Genomic DNA, 19,226 nt, shown 5'->3' on the forward strand with positions numbered 1-19,226 from the left:
CCAATGACTAATATCGCAATAGTCCGGTGCAATGACCATCGTGCAAAGGGCGCCGAGACTTCAAGGAGTGGATGCGGTTGAAAGTGACGAGTAGCGCGATCATCTGGGACAATGTCGATTGTGCAAATGTTGCAGAGACTCCTCAGTCAGTGTGCAAGTGGGGCAGATGCTACTCTGGCGTGAGTGGCCGGTATATGCAAATAGTGCAGCGTGGCGAGACAACGACAGTGAGTGCACGAGTAGTACATAATTGGCCCCACAGAAATGTGACAATGAACTCAAGTCAAAAAAATGCCAGCTTGTTGTAATGGAATTATAGGTTAGCTGTTTAAGAAGTTGATCGCAAGAGGGAAGAAGCTGTTGGAATGTCTACTAGTTCTAGTTTGCATTGATCGGTAGCGCCTGGCTGAGGGAAGGAGCTGGAAGAGCCGGTGACCGGGGTGCGGAGGGTCCGAGAGGATTTTGCACGCCCTTGTTGTAGTTCTGGCAGCGTGCAAGTCCTCAATGTTGGGTAGGGGGGTACCGACAATCCTTTCAGCAGTTTTGATTGTCCGTCGCAGTCGGAGTTTGTCCTTTTTTGTAGCAGCGGCAAACCAGACTGTGATGGAAGAACACAGGACCGGTTCGATGACCGCCGTGTAGAACCGTCTCAGCAGCTCCGGCGGCAGGCCGTGCGTCCTCAGAAGCCGCAGGAAGTACATCCTCTGCTGGGCCTTTTTGAGGACGGAGTTGATGTCGGTCGCCCACTTCGGGTCCTGAGAGATTGTAATTCCCAGGAACTTGAAGGTCTCGACGGTTGACACAAGGCAGGTGGACAGCGTGAGGGGAAGCTGTGGCGAAGGATGCCTCCCGAAGTCCACGATCATCTCTACAGTCTCGAGCGTGTTCGGCTCCAGGTTGTGTCGGTCGCTCCGCAGCTCCGGCCGCTCCGCTTCCTGTCGATACGCAGACTCGTCACCGTCCTTGATGAGGCCGATGACAGTGGTGCCATCTGCAAACTTCAGGAGTTTGACAGTCGGGTTTGCTGAGGTGCAGTCGTTCGTGTAGAGAGAGAAGAGCAGCGGAGAGAGGACACAACCTTGGGGCGCCCCTGTGCTGATGCTGCGTGCGGATGAGGTGGTCTCCCCCAGCCTGACCTGCTGTGTCCTGCCCGTCAGGAAGCTGTAAATTCACTGGCAGATGGCAGGCGAGGCGCTGAGCTGGAGAAGCTTGGAGGAGAGGAGTTCGGGGATGATGGTGTTGAAGGCTCAGCTGAAGTCCACGAACAGGATCCTCGCGTAGGTCCCTGCACTGTTGAGGTGTTCTAGGATGAAGTGCAGTCCCATGTTGACTGCATCATCCGCAGACCTGTTCGCTCGGTAGGCAAACTGCAGGGGGTCCAGCGGGGGACCTGTGACGCTCTTATTGCTAGTTATTAGAATACTAATCATTATTATTTACAAAAGTCAAAAGTTGAGCAGCGGAAGTAGTAAATACAAACAAAATGTAAGGTCAACAACGTGTTGAACATGCGAAAAGTTCCTTTTTCCTCTCTTACACCGTGTGCGTGTGCGTGTGAGGAAGAGGAAGTTGTCGTTCCGAGTTGGACTGCGCAGCTCCTGTGACGTCAGAGCTCCTGTCCACACGTGTCGCTCCGTAGACAGCTGGACTTGATTGTTCCCCGTTGGGAAAATCCACCGTCCTTCCAATACATCAAAAGACACGCGGCGTACACGTCAACCCTTCCATGATATTGACATACACTACCTACTTTGTGCAATAAATGTCATTCTTCTATTTGATGACTTTTTCTAAATGGACCCAAAGTACACACACATGAAAATCCACATGCAGGTGCTAGCAAAGTTGTCGCTGTTCTGGGTCCAATTTGCCGCCACGTGTGTCCTAAAATGGATTTCATATTTATCAATGTGTGTTCAACCAGGTTCAAAGGTAACAATGAAGGTGTGTATTTTTTTTATGGGAAAGTGGTAAAGTGCTCAAGCGGGACCTCGAACTGTCGTGTTTCTACCGCATTTGCACAGGTTTCCGCGTCCGTCCTTCGCGTTCCTCGCATCCGTCCTTCGCGGCCCTCGCGTCCATCCTTCGCGTTCCTTGCATCCGTCCTTCGCGTTCCTCGCATCCGTCCTTCGCGGCCCTCGCATCCATCCTTCGCGTTCCTCGCATCCGTCCTTCGCGGCCCTCGCGTCCATCCTTTGCATTCCTCGCATCTGTTGTTCGCGTTCCTCGCATCTGTTGTTCGCATTCCTCGCATCCATCCTTCGCGTTCCTTGCATCCGTCCTTCGCGGCCCTCGCGTCCATCCTTCGCGCTCCTCGCATCCGTCCTTCGCGGCCCTCGCATCCATCCTTCGCGTTCCTTGCATCCGTCCTTCGCGGCCCTCGCGTCCATCCTTCGCGTTCCTCGCATCCGTCCTTCGCGGCCCTCGCATCTGTCCTTCGCTTTCCTCACATCCACCCTTTGCGTTCCTCGCATCCGTCCTTTGCGTTCCTCGCATCCGTCCTTCGCGGTCCTCGCATCCGTCCTTTGCGTTCCTCGCATCCGTCCTTCGCGTTCCTCGCATCCGTCCTTTGCGTTCCTCGCATCCGTCGTTCGGGTTCCTCACGTCCGTCTTTCTCATTTCTCGCGTCCATCGTTCGCATTCCTCGCATCCGTCCTTTGCGTTCCTCGCATCCGTTGTTTGCGTTCCTCGCGTCTGTCCTTCGCGTTCCTCGCATCCGTCCTTTGCACGCTTAGGGAAAAATAAACTTTGGTGGTCCCGCCCCCCTCCACCCCTGGCACCCTCAGCCCCTCCCCCTCTGGATGAGAAAACCTCACGCCGCCGACGTTTAGGTTCTCGTCATGACACTTTTGTGGCAAGTCCAAGGATTTTGTGAAAACGGAGCCAACGTGTTCTTCTATTGATTAGTTGCAAAAGCTCTTCTTTTGGCCACGGACGTTGAACGAGAAGGCCTGGCTCTCAATCTGCAGTCTAATTCATCCCAAAGGTGTTCCATCAGGTCGGCGTCAGGACTCTCAACAATATTGTCATTCCGTATGTATCGGGTCTGTCTGAGCAACTCAGAAGGAATTTCAACTAACGCAACATTCCGGGACACGACAAACCGGGTAACACCCTGAAACAAAGGCTAGTACACCCCAAAGACCGCAGACCACACACGTAGAAAAGCAATCTGGTGTATGCGGTCAAATGCAGTGAGTCATGCACAGATACATACTTTGGGGAAACCAAGCAACCTTGGCACAACACAGACGGCGGGCATATGTATATTCTGGACAGGGAAGACAGGTGGTTTAAAAGAGGGCTGAGAGGGGCCATATACACAAAGATGGAAAAAACATCACTTCACAGAGGAGGGGGCTTACACATCACATATCTCCTACTTACGATGCCGTCCTTTCATCCATTCCAAAGAAACAATCATTTTGCCTCCAACAAACAGCACGGCCTCGTTGACCACCAGGCAACTCAATGAGGGAGTTTCCACCCAATGAAAACGTCCAAGATGGCGCCTACCCGTGCGGACGCCTCGGTTACGTGCTCTCCGGCATTGTCTATGCTTTTGGGGACTCGCTTTTACGTGACTCACTTACACAAGGGAAGACTTGCTAAACATCAGGGAGTCTACCCCGGACTTTCATGCACCAACCTTCGCATATCCGCTCACTTTTTTCCCCCGAGTTACTAACCGGGGGGCGGCTGTGGTCTATGCCGCATGGAGATGGAGGCGACGAAGGGGGAAGCGCGCCGCCATCCAGGCGAAGCTCCGCAAGAGAAGATACAGATCGGCGTTTCCGTCCATCCGCCTCGCGAATCTACGCTCCCTGCCCAACAAAATGGACGAGCTTCATCTTCTGACAAAGACCAGTAAAGACTTCAGACGTTCCGCCGCCCTGTGCTTTACGGAGACTTGGCTTTGTGAGGGTGTCCCCGATGATGCCGTAAATGCTTCCGGTCTTCCATCTTCACCGCGCAGACCGCGACATGGAGTCATCGGGGAAAACAAAAGGCGGCAGGATATGCTCCTATATCAACGAAAAATGGTGTACGGACGTCACGGAGCTCAGCACACACGGCGGCCCGCATTTCGACTCGCTGTTGTTGAACTGTAAGCCGTTCTACTCGCCTCGTGAGTTTGCATCTTTCATTCTCGCCGGTGTTTACATTGCCCCCCAAGCTAACACGAATGACGCACTGCTAACGCTCGCTGAACAAGTAAACGAAATGAAAACAAAACACCCAGACTCACCCCTCATTATTCTCGAGGACTTTAACAAAAGCCCTGTGATTGGCTGGCGACTAGTTCAGGGCGATAGCTGGGATAGGCTCCAGAACGCCCGCGACACTAGTGAGGAGAACTTAAATGCTCGAAGCCTACGGTGAAAACAGTGAAAAAGTGGACCAATGAAGCAAAGATACAACTTCAAAGCGGTCTAGACTGCACAGACTGGAGTGTCTTTGAAAATTCAGCTGGCAGCCTGGATGAACATACGGACACCGCCACTGCCAGTGAATTTACAGCTTCCTGACGGGCAGGACACAGCAGGTCAGGCTGGGGGAGACCACCTCATCCGCACGCAGCATCAGCACAGGGGCGCCCCAAGGTTGTGTCCTCTCTCCGCTGCTCTTCTCTCTCTACACGAACGACTGCACCTCAGCAAACCCGACTGTCAAACTCCTGAAGTTTGCAGATGGCACCACTGTCATCGGCCTCATCAAGGACGGTGACGAGTCTGCGTATCGACAGGAAGCGGAGCGGCCGGAGCTGCGGTGCGTGCGACACAACCTGGAGCCGAACAAGCTCGAGACTGTAGAGATGATCGTGGACTTCGGGAGGCATCCTTCGCCACAGCTTCCCCTCACGCTGTCCAGCTGCCTTGTGTCAACCGTCGAGACCTTCAAGTTCCTGGGAATTACAGTCTCTCAGGACCCGAAGTGGGCGACCGACATCAACTCCGTCCTCAAAAAGGCCCAGCAGAGGATGTACTTCCTGCGGCTTTTGAAAAAGCACGGCCTTCTACGGGAGCTGCTGAGGCGGTTCTACACAGCGGTCAGTCGTGTGTTCTTCCATCACAGTCTGGTTTGGTGCTGCTACAAAAAAGGACAAACTCCGACTGCAACGGACAATCAAAACTGCTGAAAAGATTGTCGGTAACTCCCTACCCATCCTTAACGACTTGCACGCTTCCGGCTCCTTCCCTTAAGTAGGCGCTACCGATCAATGCAAACTAGAAATCGCAGACATTCCAACAGCTTCTTCCCTCTTGCAATCAACTTCTTAAACATCCATCCATCCATCCATCCATTATCTAACGCTTATCCGAGGTCGGGTCGCGGGGGCAGTAGCTTTAGCAGGGATGCCCAGACTTCTATCTCCCCAGCCACTTCATCCATCTCTTCCGGCGTGTCCCGGGTCGTCCCCGGGGTCTCCTCCCGGTGGGACGTGCCCGGAACACCTCACCAGGGAGGCGTCCGGGAGGCAGCCGAATCAGATGCCCCAGCCACCTCATCTGGCTCCTGTCGATGTGAAGGAGTAGTACTCCGAGATCCTCCCGGATGACCGAGCTTCTCACCCTATCTCTAAGGGAGAGCCCGGACACCCTGTTCCGGGGGAGGCGGGGGACATGGAGTCCGAGTGGACCATGTTCCGCGCTTCCATTGCTGAGGCGGCCGACCGGAGCTGTGGCCGTAAAGTGGTCGGTGCCTGTCGTGGCGGCAATCCCCGAACCCGTTGGTGGACACCAACGGTGAGGGATGACGTCAAGCTGAAGAAGGAATCCTATCGGCCTTTTTGCCCTGTGGGACTCCTGAGGCAGCTGATGGGTCTGGCTGGCCAAGCGGAATGCAGCTTTGGTGGTCGTTGGAAGCAAAAACTCGGGCATGGGAGGAGTTCGGTGAGGCCACGGAGAAAGACTTCCGAACGGCTTCGAGGAAATTCTGGTCCACCGTCCGACGTCTCAGGAGAGGAAAGCAGTGCACCACCAACACTGTGTATAGTGGGCTTTATAAATAAAACTATAACTGAATCAGAAAAAAGAATGTCAAGAAAAGAAAGTACATCAAGAAAGAATGTCGAAAGAAAAGAAAAAATAAGTAACTAGATCAATGAAACCAAAGAAACTACAAAGATTGAAAATAAAGACAGACAATTGATAAAGAAAAGGAACAAAGAAAAAGAGAGAAACATAATAGAAAAGAGAAAAAAATGAAAGTTTAGAAAGAAAATAGATGAAGGCAGAACATCATCCATCCATCTTCTTTACCGTTTCTCCTCACGTGCTGGAGCCTATCCCAGCTATCTTCGGGCGAGAGGCGGGGTACACCCCGAATTGGTCGCCAGCCAATCGCAGGGCACATAAAAGCTATACCTAAATGCATGTTTACAAACGTTTGACGAGATGTATGCCGAGCTTCGAGCTTCATTCTAATATGTTTGATTGTAGCAGCTGAGCTAGGCGCCAGCACACCCGCAACCTTAGTCAGGATAAGCGCTACAGAAAATGGAGGGATGGATGGATGGATGGATGGATGGATAGCACGTTTTCAATGTATTTTCATTTGAATTGTATTGATATTTAATTCAGTGATTCTATCATATTCCACGAGAGGGAGCCTCAGTAACACTAGTGGTACTTGTTGAATCACCGCTCTATTTTCATAATAATAATAATAATATCCATCCATCCATTTTCTGAACTGCTTATCCTCACGCGGGTCACCGGTGTGCCGGCGCCTATCCCAACTGACTCTGGGCGAGAGGCGGGGTACACCCTGAACTGGTCGCCAGCCAATCGCAGGCCACATGTAAACAACCAGTCGCACTCACATTCACAACTTAGAGTCTTCAATCAACCTAGCATGCATGTTTTGGGGATGTGGGGGGGGGGGGGGAACCGGAGCCACGCAGACATCGGGAGAACATGCAAACTCCACACAGGCGGGGCCGGGCCAGATTTGAACCCGTGAGCCAGCTGTGCTAACCAGTCGTCCACCGTGCATAATAGAAAAGAGAAAGAATGAAAGTTAAGAAAGAAAATAGATGCAGACAACCAAATAAATATTAAAAATAATTGAACAAAAGTAAATAAAAAAGAAAGTACAGAACGTTATACAGCATTGTGCAGAAAGAAAGAAAGAAAGAAAGAAAGAAAGAGAAAGAAAGTAAAGAAACGAATCAATCAATCAATAATCAAAGTAATACCTGAAAATAAAATCGAAAAAGAAAAGAAGGAAAAACATTAAAGAAAGAAAATATAAAAGAGAGAAAACATTTTCAAAGAATGTAAAGACACTGAAAAACTAAATAAGGTCGCAAAGAAAGAAAGAAATATAGAGAGAAGGAATGAAATTAGCTCAAGAAAGAATCGATAGAAGATAAATAAAGAAGGAAAAAAGGGAAAGACGTAAATGAAATGTCAAGCGGAACGTTGGTTGTGTTGCCTTCAGTTCCTGGACGGAGCACAGCGCGCGCGGGACTCAATCGGTTGACATTGCAACAGTTAGCAGCAGTTAGCTGCCGATCGACGCCTAGGTTTGGCCCGCCCGGCCTTTCCGTGGAGCTGTGCGGGTCATGTGGGCCACGTGGCTCGCGTCCCGGCGGCCGTTGCAGTCGGCCGTCAGAAGGGTCGGAACCGTCAGACGAGTCCGAACCGACCTCTTCAACCACAAGGTTAGCCACGTTAGCCTTGCCTAGCTTCGCTACGTAACTCGACTCGATTTCATCAAGACACGGCAACGAGTCATTTGTTTGCCATAAGTTAGTTCAAATGACATCTGAGTGACTCAGATATTGGAATCATCTCATGCAACGATGTTAACCCATCGACACTAAACGCTTTAAAAATAATCTAGTTTATGTCAGTATAAGTTTCCAGGAATGTTCGCAATAGCAAAAATGATGTTGATCATATCCTAAAGAACGACTTGGTCATTGGTGGCACGTGTGTTTAGTAGGAGTAATTGACAAAGATTAAAAAGTGGACTCTTTTTCAATTGTGTTCCTCGCCTTCCATGGAAGGCAAATATTCCAATATCTTGTTCCTGACTGTCACAGAACCTCAAGTCTCCTCAATTACATCTTCATTTGCCTTCAGCTTTTCGTTCTTTCTGTGTTGTGTGTGTGTGTGTGTGTGTGTGTGTGGCGCGCACGCCCGTCTGTCTGTCTGTCTGTCTGTCTGTCTGCAGGTTTCCCAGCAGGTCTCTGCCATCAGCAGTCCTTGTGCGGTCCACTTGACAACAACATGCCAGCGCACGCTACACTTGGGCACACAGGTGACATCGTGTTGTGTGTGTGTGTGCCTGTGTGTGCATGCGTCTGTCTGTCTGCATGCATGTGTGTCTGTCTGTGTTGAACAGTAACGGGAAATGAAAATTGGAAAGTATTCCAAATGCAAATACGGATGCTCATAAATTCACAGTTTGCGCATTCTGGCATAAATGTTATAAATGTTTTCTGAAATGCTTAAATAACAGTATAAAGACACTAAATGCTGACTACATCTAAATGTGCACGTGGATCAAATTGTTGGTAGGCCTCTGTTACTGTAAGGAAATCCCCACAGTGGTCACGGAAATAACTTTAATCTGACAAAAGTAATAATTAAAAATGGAATAAAAATTAACCACTGAAAATCAGAATTGTGGTTCAATAGAATTATTAAAAAAAAAAAAAAAAAAAAAAAAAAAAAACACTCACGAAACAGGCTTGGACAAAAATGATGGTACTCTTAATATTTTCGTTCACAGCCTTTTGACGTAATCCCCGCAATCAAACGATTTTTGTATCTTTCAACCTCCGAGGATGACCAAGCTGCAGAAGATGTCGAGTAGGCAACATTTATCCCATAGTCTGCTGCTGTGGCATAAGAGACCATTAAAAGAGAAAAGGCGTCGCAGGGTAGACAGCTTCGGGGGTTCTGCCTCAGGACCCGGTCCGGTCAGACGGAGCAGAATCCTCCATGGCAACGACTCCGGGGAAGTGGGTCCACCGCAGGTCTCCTCCCGGTCGGTCGTTGCAGAACCCAAACGGCAACAGCCTCAGATTCGGTCAACGTGCCCCTCGGAGAGAGGGGGGAGGAAAAAGGACGAGCGGAAGTAAAACCGGCCAACATGTACTTTAACTAAATGCCAAAGAGTAGGAAAACAATCTTAAATCGGGATTGAAACATAGCAGCTCTAATATCCGTAGGTAGGGCATTCCAGAGTACTGGAGCCCGAATAAAAAATGCTGGCGAGCCTGCGGACTTCTTTCTGGCTCTCGGAGTCACCAAAAGACGAGCGTAGGTTTCGGGACAGAACGTACAGTACGACCAAGTCAGCCAGATATTTCACGGGTTAGCACCCTCTTATTTTATGAGTAAGAAACAAGACCTTCAAATCGCATCTCGAGTAGAGCGGGAGCCAATGCAGTTGGCCAGAATGGGGCTAATATGATCCAACTTGCTCGTCTTCCTAACAAAAGCGTGGACTATGATAAGATGGGTGATATTGCCAAAAATGATAAAACACACTTTTGGTCATATTCTTAATGTGCTTGAGTCAAATATAACGGCAAGAGTTTTTGCTGAGTCACTTTGGGTAACGGTGCTTTTGTCAAAACTCAGAGCGGTGTCCTTAAACAAGTGGCTGTGTCGAGCAGTGTCAAGGTAGCGGTGTACCTGTGTTGTGACTGTAGGTGTGTGTGTGTGTGTGTGCGCGTGCATGTCAGGTGCACAATGTGAAGGAAACGCCGGCGCCCACGGAGGAGGAAGTTGGCGGTTTCACCAAGCTGATTGAGGCCATGGGCTTCACGGGACCCCTCAAGTACAACAAATGGGTGAGGGGTGGGGGATGGGGGGCACATGCAACGTTTCGTCAATGAATGAATGAGCGCGTCAACGTGTCGTTTTTGTTGTGTGCAGAAAATCAAGATTGCGGCATTGCGCATGTACACGTGCTGCGTGGAGAGGATCAGCTACGACGACTTCTTCAACAGTGGGTGGTACTTGTCCGATTTTGACGCAAACAGGAAGTGGCTAACCAGCTGCCGCTTCTTGGAGTGATGTAGCTTAGCATTGGCAGCGCTAACGCTGACGCTTTTGTCTCAGGGTGCTCGCTGCCCGACACGCTCAACTCCTGGTTCCTCGTCGCACAGCTGCATGTGTGGTGAGACGCGCACGCACACATACACTAAGGCTGCCACAAAGGTTTGTTTTGAAGTAGACTAGTAGTCACAGATTATTTTTACAATCAGTCGTCTAATCGGATCGTATTAAATTTATCTTATGGCACCTGCAAGCAGATGCTCTTATCCAATCATCACTTAGCTTCCAGATTGAAGTGTTCAAGGCACTGGTTCTTAACCTGTTCGACTATTGAATTGTCAACGATTTTGATCATTGACGTAATTGTGACTAGTCGACTAATCTTGGCAGCCCTAATGTGCACGTGCACAAATATTCTTAGGGGCAGGTGCTCAAGCCTAAAAAAAGGGGCACATTCATACTATTAAGAAAGAACAAGTTTATATTATTTTTTTTCTGTTAACAATCAACAGAGTTAATAAAGCAACTATTAAGAAAGGAGGTGGAGGGAAGCTTTGGTGTACAAGTCTAAAAAAACACCCAAAATAAAGTCTACACACCCCTGTTCAAATTGCTGTTTTTGTGGCATACCAAATGAGACCAAGACAAGTCATTCAAAACTCCCCCCCACTATTAGTTAACCTATAACCTGTACAACTCAATTGAAGAAAAATGAGGGACGTCAAAACAAACGAGATAACTTGGTTGCACAAGTGCACACTCCCCTCTTATAAATGGGATGTGGCTGTGTTCAGAATGAAGCAATCTCAGTCATGTTAATGAGGGTGCTGTGCCTTGGTCTGTTTTAAAGCTCCCTTATTTTACCAGACCAACTTTTTTCTAGTATTTGCGATGTTCTATTCTATTGGCTCAATGGTGCCTCAGTAAACATGTGAAATATGAATTAAAATCGTCCACGCATTCCAGAGGTTTTTCTGCCGAGATGCCTGAAATCAGCTCACTGAAATTTCGAGCTCATCTACGTCCCTAGTGAAGAGCTCCGCCTACCTCTCCGCTCCCAGGCCGGCGCTGTCAACATAACACACAGACAGGCAACCAATTCGAGGAAAGGACAAAGCAGCTACAAAACTGGGTCAAACAGAAGTAGCTCTCAGAGGGGCCTTTAGTGGACACTCTGATAACAAAACCAAGGTGTTTTTTTTTTAAGGAAATGGACACCTTTATACTAAATCTGTGTTAGAGAGTCACTCTATGGAGGTCTAAATAGCCAAAATATGGGACCGTTCAGCCGGACTGTGCGCCGTAAAATGTGTAAATCCATGCTGGCTGGCAACATATGCTACTACTAAACCAGCTAGTTAGCTTGGCTGCTAGTTAGCAGTAGTAGCAGTAGTACTATCTCTCGTCCATCTTCTGCCACGATGTGTTGAATGAATGGTGCATAACTTTATCACATTCGTCTGCCATGAACATCCATGCAGCTCCTCGGGCACGGCCATCGGACGCCTCGTTCCGCGGAGATTATCGTCTCGGGGGAGAGTACTCCTCCGTGATCCACGCTATCGGCGACTGTAGCCAATTGTACAACTGTGCATATGTGCGTGGGCAGTAATTTGGAAGTCTAAATGGCAGCGGACGTAAACAAATGAAGCTATGCGGCGTAGCAGCATTGCAGCGCAATTATTATTCTTTGATTCATTTTGGTTCAAATGTGAAAATGATGATTCAGGATTTGTTTTTTCAAGCGGACTCGCGAGTGAATCAAAATCACTTCTCAATCGTTCGTAGCTGTACTGTGTGTACATTCATGAGGGGAAAAAATGAGCTTAAATGATTTTAGCAAATGGCTGAAATATGACAGTTAAAAAAAAATCTATGTGGGTCACTGTATATGCAGTATGAATGAAGAAAATAAACGGACTGCAGCAAAAAGGGCCCTTTTTTCCTCCAGGGCAGAAGGGCAGGTGCTTGAGCACCACTTGGGGTCTATGTGTGCACGTGCCTGACGTTTGTTGATGTAGACCAGTGCTTCTCAATTGTTTTCTGTTACGACCCCCCAGGAAGAAGAAAGAAATTTGCGACCCGCAGCCCACGCGAGTACACCTCTATATAACATTGTATATAAAGGATAATCTAATCGTTATAAACAGTGAAGAAAGTACAAAAGAAAGATATCGATCAACTTACAATAAAGAATACATTTATTGTTGTTTTCAGTCTGTAACAGAAAATAAAGTGCATAAACTTCCCTGAAATAGAAAAGAGCGACAGCAATGAGACTCCCATCTACTGCATTGGATGTGCAATTCCACTTTTTTCTAGAACGGCAAGTTATGTTCTTGAGGGTCTCACACGCCCCCCCGTGTCATCGAAACGCAACCCCCATGGGGGTCCCCCCCCCACTATTTGAGAAGCACTGATGTAGACAATCATAGAGAACCAAATTCTATAAAGTGACATTCTTAGAGTATTTTCAAACATGTAAAAGAGAGAATTGCTGCTTTATGGCACTGTAGAAAAATAAACAACAAAATATCTTACTTAAACTTACTACAACAATTTTACAAACCGAGACAAAGGTGGTCTCGCATACAGGGCGCCATTCAAGCTCGGACCGCCACTGCACACTTTTTGAACTTGGAAGTTGTGAGTGATGACTAGCTTAGCCCGACTGGCGATTACTGTGTTAGCTTCGGGGTGTGTGTGTCATGTTCACGGGAGCTGCTTTTTGGGGTCTCAAAGTAGCAACCCGGTACGTGGAAGCGGACTGTGAGGGCTCGATAGTCCGTGGGAATTGCCCAAATGTACAAACTTCTGCCATTTTCTGCAGTTGCATGTTTACACGCTGCTGAGCACATTTCATTGTCGGCAGAAAAGCTACATAGCCTGGCGTTGCAGTCATGTTTACAACTTCCTGGGGAAACGTAGCGTCTGTGAACTCTACTTTGCTATCGCTGCGTGATCACAAAAATAGGTTAACTACTGAAAAGCTATTCGATGTTGAAAATAGTGGCGCTCATGTGACTGAGAAATGTAGTTAACTCGTAGTGTCGCTGCCGTTTGTTGTTGTAATCATAACATTATGTACAAAGCACAGAGTGAGAGCTCTCGCTCTTATTTGAAGAGATGAAGACTGTAAAACCTCAAGCAACCGATTCCCGGCCGAGCGATAGCCGGTCCGCACTTGGACGAGCTGTGTTTCGACCCGTTGTCTATCCGTTGAGGAGTCTGCTACCGATACAGTCGTATTTCTCGCCTTTACGAACCGATATCCCGTCGTAGCGCTTTATCCTTCCCGACGCTAATGTACACACGCATCGAACATACACTCACGTCTTACACACACACACACATTCTCACATGTACACAGAACAATGAAGACTTACAGGTGTGTGTGTGTGTGTGTGTGTGTGTGTGTGTGTAACGCACGACATACTGTATGTCTCACACACACACAGGCACACATTCAAAGTGGCATAAGCCAAGGTAGCACGGTGTGTTCTATTTGATTGACAGCTTATTGATGTGTGGTTTGGCAGGATGTGTCTGGTGCGGATGCGTCAGGAGGGCCGCGCGGGCAAGTACATGTGTCGCTACATCGTGCACTCCATGTGGGAGGACGTGGAGCAGCGCAGCAAAATCATGGGGGTGAGCCACACTTCCTGTTTACATGGCTTCAAGTACTCCGGCGTCTTCATTTTTTTGACAAGACTCGCTTTACTTTCATGTGTGTTTGGGGTGGGGAAAAGATAGCGGGAGCGCACCAGTTAGAGGTGTGCGTGCACTGTAAAAGCATCTACCATACGGTTATCTTCGATTTTCTTCTCGGCGCTGCTGACTTGAGTTTTCCCTCTGAGGGGCTCGCAGACGCGAGTAGCCCCGAGCCTCAGTCGATCGGTAAAGAGAAGCCTGCGGCATTCTGGGGCAGTCTATACCCTGGGCCACAGGTTATTCGGAGTCTAAAAGCGCCAGGTACGTTTAGCTGGCCAGCCCGGGCCGAGCGATCCGCCGTCACACTTTAGTTATGTGGGCTAAGCACAGCGGCGTGATCCAAGGCAAACGCAGTCGATGCGGGCCTTTCACATCCACGTGAACTCAAGTATTGTACTTCAGTTCAGTTTGGACAAAGGGTGAGTACTGGCCCTCATTTTCATTTTCAGTCCACCTCCACAATAAGAGAAATCCGTGCCATAGAAGTACCCTATTTCAATACACCCTAGGCATGTTTTTGTCGCATTGACTGCGCTTACATTTTTTGAAAGGTCAATAAAAACACATAAAACAATCCAAACACATTTAAACACATACAGTGCCACCAGAAAGCATTCATTACTTTTGCCACATTTTGCTGTGTCACTGACATATTCGAAAGCTGATTTGAGTATAGTGTTCTCCTTCAAAAATCTACATAGAATATCCCATAATGACTAGGGTTGGGCATCCAGAACCGATTGCAACTGGGACTAACGTTCTAAACTAATTGTTCCAATTGAAATATTGCGGAACAAAAGTGTGTGTTAACTTTGTTCAAATGAATGACCGGTCGCCTCGGTGCGACACTTGTGCAAAGGAGGCGTTGTAGACGATGTGTAGCGTCTGACGCGCTCCGAGCTTCGGTCGAGTCAACTCTCAGTCACCTGGGTGAGTGAAACAATAAAATACCTCTATGCCAACATGGAGACGGCTAACAACGTAAACGGTTGGTTGCACTTTTGCACTGATGCTTTTTAGCGTTTATTTTAGTCTTCGACGTAAGCGCCGATGACAAAAAAACAAAGCTTCACCGTAGCAACGTTACATCACGATGAATTGAGACAAAATTCACATAAACATCTCACAGTATCACAAAGACGGACTAACCTTGTAACCTCATCGGTGAAAATCGGGAAAGGAATCAGCGTTTTAGAGCATTTGATTCCATCCATTGAAGAAATAAATCACCGGTGCCGTGTGAAGTTACTTTTCGTGTCAAAATGCTGACTTCCGGTGACTTCTCCGCCACCCCTTGGTCATCTTGGCTGTGCGCTTTCGGTCATTGTCGTGTCGGAAGGTGAATCGACGCCCTAGTCTGAGTTCCAGCGCACCCTGGAGCGAGTTCTCTTGAAGGGTCTCATTGTTCGGCAGCTGTCGTCTTACCCTCTGTGCGGACTAGTCGCCCAGTTCCTGCAGCCGAGCAGAAGGCAAAAAACCGGCGTGATGCTGACAGCAGCGTGCTTCACAGAAGGGATGCTGTTAGCCAGGTGATGAGCAGTGCCTCCTCTTCTCCATATATGACGCTTGCAAAAAGTTCTATTTTGGTTTCATCAGACCAGAGAATTTTGTTTCTGCAGGTCTAAGGACGTTACGGGGGCCTTTTGGCAAATTCCAAGCGGGCTGCCATGTGCCTTTTAATGAGAAATGGCTTCCATCCGGCCACTGTACCATAAATGCCTGATCGGTGGCGTGCGTTCTCCTATCTCTGCAAGGGAACACTGGAGCTCCGCCCGAGTGACCATAGGGTTCTTGTTCACCTCTCTGACCGAGGCCCTTCTTCCCCGCTTACTCAGCTCGGTCGGACGGTCAGATCTGGGACGGGTCCCGGCGGTTCCGAACTTCTTCCGTTTCCGAATAATTGAGACCACGGTGCTTTTCGGGACCTTCGATGCTGCTGAAGTTCTTTTGTATCCTTCCCCAGATTTGTGCCTTGACAACATCTGGTCTCGGAGGTCTGCAGACAATTCCTTAGACTGAATTTCTGCTCTGATGTGCACTGCCAACTGTGAGACCTTACATAGACAGGCGTGCGCCATTCCAAATGACATTCAATCAACTGCATTTACCACAGGTGGACTCCATTCAAGTTGTAGAAGCATCTTAAGGATGATCAGTGGAAATCACATGCACGTGAGCTTTAGTTTGTCATAGCAAAGGGTGTGCATACTGAATGTTTACATTTTTCATACATTTAGACACATTTTTGAAAGAAAACTATACTTAAATCAGCTTTAGAATAAGTGTGTAACATAGCAAAATGTGGAAAACGTGAAGGGGTCTGAATACTTTCTGGTGGCACCGTATTATATATTGAGAGAGAGAGAGAGCCAGAGAAATGGATAACAAATCTTGTGGAAACGGTATGAAAAAAAAATTGAGGAACACATTACTGTAATTAAAATCTGCAATATAGTGAGACTGTAAAGCATGAAATCCCCCCCAGGAAAAGAAAAATTCAGACTCAGAGATTTTTCTCACTTCAAGCCACGTGTTTACCAACGCGTTACTTCCTGTTTAACGCATAAATGTGGCACAACGAGAAGTTGGAAGTTTTTTTGCTGTCTGGCGTGCGTTGTGCCGACTCAGCAATTTGAACACTGACTCTTTTGTCAGCTTGGAAAAACACACGCCGAGAGTGAGTGATGAAACGATCCCTGTATCATGTTGCCCATTTTGCTGCTCGGCCGACTTTAACGAGCACGGCTGGCCAAACATAAACAAACATCCCTGCTAAACTTCATCAGTCGTCAAAAGGAGCAAAATCCAAGTAAAATTAGAATACAAAAGTCAAACGAGTGAAAGTTGTTTCATGCGGCGATCAAAGTAAATCAAAGTACAAAGGTGATGCGAAGGCATGAAGGGCATCGCATAATAGAATACATTGTAATCGTATTGTTGTACGGCTGGGCGATTTGGCCTTACAGTAAAATATATATATATAGTTTTTTAAATAAAATGATGATGCCCACTTGAGATTCGTAAAAATAATTTAAATAATACAAAATATACAAGACAATATATTTTCTGAAGGGTCAGCGTATAATGAACCGAAGACCGTCAGCACAAAACCAAGATACGAGCCGATCCGTCGATTTTGATTTTGTTTTATGTGCGCCCCTTTATTACTACTGTGTTGTTGTTTTTTTCACGGCGCTCTATCAATAAAGTTGAGTACAGACAATGTGAAGACAAGTGCTTACTCTTGGAAACAAAATACATCATCCTTAATAAATTCACAATTGAATTGTTCAACCATTTGATGAGCTTTCAACGCTGGAAGCTGCAAAAAAATAATGGATGAAAAAAAAACATCCTAACTGACAAATCGAGCGGAATAAATGAATGAAAGGGAAGTGGCCCAGTCCTGGGAGATTGTTTGTTGTGTGACGCCACCTGGTGGATGGATGCGTAAACACTGCTGAAGACATTTTGGGTCCTTTAGCGCAATCATGAGGAGAACGCTACTAATGGCATTAAGATGATGATGATGATGATGATGATGATGATTGTGTGGCTGCAGATCGACGCCATCCATCGAAAAGAAGCCCTCAAAGCCATGACCGAGACGTTCTACGCCGCCTTGTTTGGATATGACGAGGTGCGTGTGTGCTTGCGTGCGTGCGTGCGTGCGTGTGTGCGTGTTGACGTTTGTGTGTGCACGCGCTTAGGGCATCCTGTCGGGTGACGGCATCCTGGCGGCCGCTCTGTGGAGAAACTTGTTCAACTGCCAGTGTGACGACCCCGCCCAGTTGGAGCTCATGGTGGAGTACGTGCGCAAGCAGGTGTGTGTGTGCGTGTGACAGGCATGATTCATATTGATACCTAGAGTGTGTGCGTATGCAGCCCTAAGTGTGTCACGTTGAGCTGCTTGCTTTATTAGTTTCCAAAGAAGTGACCAGCAACATTTTGATTGGCTGTCTAGCATCCCTTTGATGTTTTGTTGCCGGACAGGTGCCACGCGCACACCCGCTGGCGGTCTTCGTTTTGAAGTCCGCCCACGCTAGCCGCTCGCTTCGTTGGCCTTGGGTCCTCACGGCTCGCCCGTTGTTGGATTTGAGATTATTGCTGCAAATGTATCCATCGACCGCTACATGAGCGAGGACCGTGTGAGAGTTGGAGCAAGTGCAATGTTAGCCTTCGATCGACTCATTCAATGCCGGCCCTCCTGGTTAGCATGGGTATTTGGATTCTTAGTCCGTAAATGGCAGTGAATGAGTACATTTTGAATGGTAATTCATTGAGGATTCTTGTTTTAACAAAAAAGGGGAAATTTTTCTAATAGGAATCAGAATTGCGTTTAATGGCAGAAGCGAAGAATTTGTAGCCGCTCGAGTTTGACACCAAACGAGCCACGAGAACAAAATATATTTTTGTACATTTACAACAAAAACAAGTACAAAGAGTCATGACGCAGTATCAAGTGTGATTCTGACAGCAACAAATATGCAAACGATCCAGAGAATTGTCAAGCTACTTAGTCAACCACGTATTTTCACATTATTTGAAGAAAAACAGAGGAAAAATTGTACTTATGTGGTGGTTGATGCAAGTTAAAAATATATATATTTTCAAAGGTTGTCTGGTGTCAGCAGAAAGAAAGCAAATCACAAAATGGGGAAAAAAAAACTAAGAGGGGAACTTCCGTCGTTTTCTGTAAGCGAAGAGAAAAGAAAACCGTTATAAGTTGTCATTTTGTGGGGGGGGGGGGGGAGAGTCGGAACGGTTCATACGCAAGAGAGGAAACGCTCAGCCGATGTGTGATTTTCATTTGGTGGTTTTTCAGATGCAGTTCATCGACACACTGGACGGCGAAGACTTGCTCCTGACTGGCGAAGTCAAATGGCGCCCTCTACTGGAGGAGAATGCTCAGAGCATCCTGAAAGTGGCCACGCCTACGTACAATGACGCCGGACTGTGACTTCCTGTCTCCTGCGTCACCTTGTAGATGTCACGTTTCCGGTATACGATGCCGGCCACACGGGGGCGCTATTGCACTTACAGGAAGTGACCATCGCTCTGATGTCCTTTTAGTCTCGCGTATCAGACGTATTTTTCTACCCGAGTTGAGCATTTTTCCACATTTTGTCTTTCCGACCCTTCCTGAGGAACGTGTGTGCGTCAAGTCAAATAAAAAGTCTAAATGCCAATTGACTGCTCGTTCTACAGTTGCCACGGAAACCAGCCGCCGACGAGGTCGTGTCCTGTCCGCCTCGTTCGGAAATCGTCAGACGGGTTTGCTTATTTGGGCGGCGGGTGACCTGCAGCCCGTCCTGGACGCATTGGGGCGAGAAGCGGGATACACCCTGGACCGGTCGCCAGCCAATCACAGTCAGAAAACAACTTGCTTGCTGGGTACATTTGCGCCATCCGATCCGTTCCGTCAATGGGGGGCGGTTTTGTAAACTCGACAAACTTCAAAGGTTCACGACTTGTTCAAGATGTCACGTGCGT

General features: G+C 47.8%; 2 protein-coding genes across 3 annotated transcripts; one reads left to right on the forward strand and one right to left on the reverse strand.

Moving 5' to 3' along the window:
* Positions 1–1,533: 1,533 nt before the first annotated feature.
* LOC133483522 (uncharacterized) lies at positions 1,534–2,619 on the reverse strand. Its single transcript, XM_061784863.1, has 2 exons — positions 2,012–2,619; positions 1,534–1,681 (listed from the first exon to the last, which is right to left on the reverse strand). Exons 1-2 carry the CDS (start codon positions 2,617–2,619, stop codon positions 1,534–1,536), a joined length of 756 nt encoding a protein of 251 aa, XP_061640847.1.
* Positions 2,620–7,451: 4,832 nt separating this feature from the next.
* On the forward strand, positions 7,452–18,922 carry LOC133484158 (ubiquinol-cytochrome-c reductase complex assembly factor 1). Of its 2 annotated transcripts, XM_061786342.1 has the most exons (9): positions 7,455–7,669; positions 8,185–8,271; positions 9,707–9,814; positions 9,900–9,972; positions 10,086–10,143; positions 13,562–13,670; positions 17,296–17,373; positions 17,444–17,557; positions 18,559–18,922. In XM_061786342.1, the coding sequence occupies exons 1-9, from the start codon at positions 7,571–7,573 to the stop codon at positions 18,691–18,693; spliced, it is 861 nt and encodes a 286-aa protein (XP_061642326.1). In that variant the 5' UTR covers positions 7,455–7,570; the 3' UTR covers positions 18,694–18,922. The 2 variants fall into 2 exon arrangements, with proteins under 2 accessions (XP_061642327.1, XP_061642326.1); XM_061786343.1 differs by lacking the exons at positions 17,296–17,373; positions 17,444–17,557; positions 18,559–18,922 and adding exons at positions 15,147–15,262; positions 15,353–15,804 and having other exon boundaries at positions 7,452–7,669.
* Positions 18,923–19,226: the final 304 nt, after the last annotated feature.

This window comes from Phyllopteryx taeniolatus, chromosome 9, assembly GCF_024500385.1.
Source record: "Phyllopteryx taeniolatus isolate TA_2022b chromosome 9, UOR_Ptae_1.2, whole genome shotgun sequence".
In the NCBI taxonomy this organism is placed as follows: Eukaryota; Metazoa; Chordata; class Actinopteri; order Syngnathiformes; family Syngnathidae; genus Phyllopteryx; species Phyllopteryx taeniolatus.